The sequence below is a fragment of the Cynara cardunculus genome, assembly GCF_001531365.2.
Source record: "Cynara cardunculus var. scolymus isolate 2C chromosome LG 7, CcrdV1, whole genome shotgun sequence".
Classification (NCBI taxonomy): Eukaryota; Viridiplantae; Streptophyta; class Magnoliopsida; order Asterales; family Asteraceae; genus Cynara; species Cynara cardunculus.
Genome location: NC_037534.1, coordinates 11,397,121 through 11,401,784, shown reverse-complemented (window position 1 = coordinate 11,401,784; position 4,664 = coordinate 11,397,121). Strand labels below are relative to the sequence as shown.

The window sequence follows — 4,664 nt, the reverse complement described above, 5'->3', positions numbered from 1 at the left end:
AGACTTAGATGTTTTCCTTGCCACCATACGATATCTCACGCCATATAAAACCTTGGAATATATCAACTATGACAATGTGAGAAAAACAACAATCTTCTAWGGTTTAATTAACCAATCAAAACAAAATCAAACACTTGGGGAAGTTTTTAAGAACTAATGTACCCTTTAACGGTAGCTCCCCTTTATGAGTTACRAACATTTGCACCAACACACAATAAAGAATGAAATCACATTGCACAAACGTTTATAAACAATGTATCCATCGGATTTTCTTGAGAAAACAAATTTTTYGCAAACATAGCGATGTTTAAGTACTTGGCTCATGTTAATAAGTGATAACCATCTCACACTTAGACACAAGCCATTTGAAACACTTTAGAGAACCTTAATGTAGGTGAGAACATTTGCAGCCTGATTTTCTAAAGATTAATATTGTCAAAAAGGTTGTTGGATCACGATGGATACCAATTTGCCCRCTCAAGATTCATATGTATGTTTTTAACGATGAACCATTTAAAAAGATATAATCAGTAAGACCGTGTTCTAAGTTTATTCAATTTTTTTCACCATAATGCGGAGTTGGTTCAAATCAAACTCCGAAGTTATGACATRTAGCCACCAACTGAGAATAAAAACGATTGAAGGAATTTGCTAAAGGGTTAAAGCTTTATAGTAGTGAATTTTATTTCTGCTTAACAAAGGTTTTTTTTTGAACTTACAACATCAACGGTTGAGCTTATATATAATTGCTCTGAAACGTAGTAAATTAAAATTCCAAAAGATAYACAACAAGATCAATATTATTGGCGAATAGTATGATCCGTTCCTCGATCATTTGATGACTATCAAGGAACATGCACAACGATGGGGCTCCGCACTTGATGCACTCCATCATCCCATGTCAAACCACCAGAAAGAATTGGGTTGTCTAGCTTTTGTATGGTTGCCTGAACAGACACCTTAAAAGACAGCTTCTGCCCATATTCTTCAAAATGTAGGACACTCGGCTCAACTTGTATCCTCAAACCGCTAACACGTGGTTGAGTTATCAAAGCTCTATAAGTCGATGTTGCTGAGCCGACATTGGTGACAGTCCTGCTGAAGTTAAAATCAATGGCCTCGTTGGGCATTGTTGGGATAACAAATGTAGGGTAGTTGAGATCCTTGGTTTGCTTCTTGAGCTCAGAGCAGTTGCTGATATTAACCCCCKTGATGATTCTTATAACTTGGCTGCTATAGTTTTGTTGGCATAAAAAAGTTATATAATCAACCTCGTTAGCATCATATACCAGTCCAGGTCTTATAGCTTTCAATGGATTAAGATAACCAGCTCCATATGCAAATTCAGCATCTGTGTTGATCTGAGCACTCATTATAGAAGCTGCAGTCAATTTTATAATACAAAAAATTACATAACTAACACTGCCACTGGATATAAGAAATGTGACAAGTCTAAGTGTATAAGACTAGATATGTTACCAGTGGTCATGAGAGCCGACTTAATTGTTGCAGGWGACCATGTTGGGTTAAATGATTTGATATAAGCAGCTATACCACTAACGTGTGGGCAGGCCATTGATGTCCCTGATATCATATTGAAAGGCACCGCTCTGTGGTCTCCTTCTGCTCGGCTAATTGGAGACAGAGGTGACCATGCTGCTAGAATTCTTACTCCAGGAGCTGTCAGGTCGGGCTGCATCGAATGAAAACTGGTTACAAGTGTTTCTTTCTAGATAATACAGGTTTCTAAATGATTATTTCCTTAAATTTCTTCATGAATCACCTTGAGGATATTTGTATTTATAGGATTTGGACCTCTTGACGAGRAAGAGGCAACGAATGGGGATGACGCGTTTCTGACATCTTCACTCTTCATTATAACCGCTGTTGCATTTCTGAATAGAACTTTCTTGTTCATTAGTTTGTGAATATGTAAATATGTTGATCAGATAAAATGTAAACAAGAGGTGTTTTATTCTTTAGAATGGAAACTCTATGTTTGTTTACCTTGTTGAGCGTATATACTGAAAGATACTGTCTGCTTGATCGAAGTTCACTACACTAACAGGCAAAGGATATGAACCAGTGGCTTCAAAATACAGTCCGCCATATGCCATGATTGACCCGACAGCACCAACTAACATTTCAACTTCTCCGGTCGAAAGCCAATCACATAGTATTATTTTACCTTGCACTAAATTCTTGTCCAATGAGTTGTTGATGCAAAACCTGAAGTATATTCCATGATATACCCATCAAAGAAACCAACAAAATTTGTTAAAGGTAAGCTAGACATCTGTGGACCGGTGGTTATTGACAGTTACCAAAGGTGTCCTCTTGGTTTATATGTCAACCGTACCATGAAGGGATGCATCTGTTAGTATGGAAGGATGCATCGTTTGGTTAACTATAAATATGGGTTCATATACCCACTGTGTAATTATGTTATTGAAGTGATTAATAAAACATTTTATATATTTTATGTGGAAAACATAGTGTGCTTTTCTTGCTCCAATAAAATMGACATAAAGATACGGAAGCTAACTTTTCATCTTGTATATTGCATCACGAATCTCCGAGACTAACTTATTCAAGTAAAATCATTAATCTTTACCTTGACGTTGAGCCGTTGAAACCAGCTTCGATATTCGGGACATCTCCAGCGTAAACTAAAGGATACATTCCGTCAAGTGTAAACGGATTTATGGAAACTCCCTGAGATAAAAATGAATAAGTTAAAGTTGTTGAATTTTATTTTTGCAACCAATGACGTTCTTGATGACCAATAATTCAACAGATTTTTTTCTCCATAAATGAAATATAAACCAACAGGTTAAAGATAATACTCACATCTACAACCATATTGTTTCCTAGTCTTACTGGGGTGATTAAATCTGGGTTCTTAGTGCCAGCGGCCACCGAAAGAATCCATGGAGCAATACTAGAGATGGTCTGGGGCCTTGGGCCTGCGTTACCAGCAGATTGTACAGTCAATATTCCTTTCATCATGGCATAAAAGGTTCCGATAGCAAGACTGTCTTTGAAAAGTTCTACCGCTCTTGACGGGCCAAGAGAAATGCTGATTATGTCAACTCCATCAGCAATGGCAGTATCGAAAGCAGAAAGAAGGTCGTTATCTGAACACCCGTCTGTCCAACACACTTTATACACTGCAATCCTGGCTCTAGGAACACCCCCTCGAGCTGTTCCTGAGTGAAGGCCTAATAGGTTTGCATTTCTCACTAAGTTTCCGGCAGCCGTGGATGTGGTGTGGGTTCCATGACCATCAGAGTCTCTTGGTGATTGTAAGTCTTTAGGGTCATACGTTCCATCTCCCTTGTAGTATTGAGCTCCTATTATTTTGCTGTTTATGTAGCATAATAAAGATCTGTTTATTAATCATATTCTTATATTTCAGACTCATTCAATCATATTATTTTTGTTCAAAACTAATCAAATTTTACTTTGCATAAATCATGAATAACGGTTGGCCGAGAAAAAGAACCAGAAAAAGGAAAAGTTACAGAATCTTAATTACTATGCAATTTAGTTCAAATCAATGAAACTGATATGAATCATATGATTAAAGGTGTACATGAATCTTATTGTTCGAGTATATGATAAAAGAAGTTTATGAAGATAGAATTATATATGTTTTTAACTGTTTTGGCCCACACATGAAGCTCAGCAAACCAGAAACTAAGTCATAGGTTTGAAACTCTGATTTCTTGAAGAACATGATATGCTTTTGAATTTTGTAAAAGATCGAAATACATATTAGCAAGGGATTTGTTACTTGTTGCAAGGGAAATTGGCTTCGCAAGTGCCGTTCCATTTAGCAGGAGGAGGACCATATCCTATGTCAGAGAAACTGGCTGATTCCGGCCAAATTCCGCCGTCAAAAACACCTACGATGATGTCACTTTCAGTTGTTGATCTGTCGACTGTAAGTGGGAACCCCATGAAGTCCCATGAACTTGTTGTTGCCAATTGGTTTTTTCTGCTGGGGAAGACAGAAACAACTCCCTCCATCCCTACATATGAAATTTCAGTTGCTTTGATTAGATTCATATAATCTTGTTCATGATAATTTAGCTTAAAAGGTTGCAAGTTTTGGGCACTTTAAGTGATGAACAGACAACACAATCTGCAACTTTTCAAATTAAATGTATGCATATATACCTGATATTTTCTGAGCCTCCTCTTGGGTGAGTCTTGCGGAAAATCCATGGAAGCTTTTAGTGTATCTTTGAAGCATGTATTTCCCTCCATCCCTGCCATAATGAAGTGATGGGCAAGCAACTAATTGGTCTTGTTTCTTATCAAAGAGATTATSTTTATGATACTTGAAGTCCAGAGAAACCCATGATATTTATAGTCACAGAATGACAGTGCCAAATAAMAAACACACGGGATTATCGACATATTCGTTAAATTTTATTTTTCTAAATCCATAAAAGGTTGCGCTTGACAAGTCTAATAATTAATTGTTGTAATGCTTTTTAATTTATTCTATTTTCTTATATTCTATTATTACTTACCGGGTAAGAGTTTAGTTCACCAAAACGACATCGTATGCAACAATTTATCCGTTAAGCACTTACAGTGGTAAGAGTCATCGCCCTCACTTACCGGGTCAGACTCTTTGTCTTTGTCTCGTTCTT

The 4,664-nt window shown here is 36.9% G+C and overlaps 1 protein-coding gene across 1 annotated transcript; it reads right to left on the bottom strand.

Moving 5' to 3' along the window:
• Positions 1–659: 659 nt before the first annotated feature.
• On the bottom strand, positions 660–4,258 carry LOC112515527 (cucumisin-like). Its single transcript, XM_025122403.1, has 8 exons — positions 4,183–4,258; positions 3,797–4,034; positions 2,851–3,364; positions 2,615–2,715; positions 2,008–2,229; positions 1,784–1,895; positions 1,480–1,693; positions 660–1,381 (listed from the first exon to the last, which is right to left on the bottom strand). The coding sequence occupies exons 1-8, from the start codon at positions 4,256–4,258 to the stop codon at positions 846–848; spliced, it is 2,013 nt and encodes a 670-aa protein (XP_024978171.1). The 3' UTR covers positions 660–845.
• Positions 4,259–4,664: the final 406 nt, after the last annotated feature.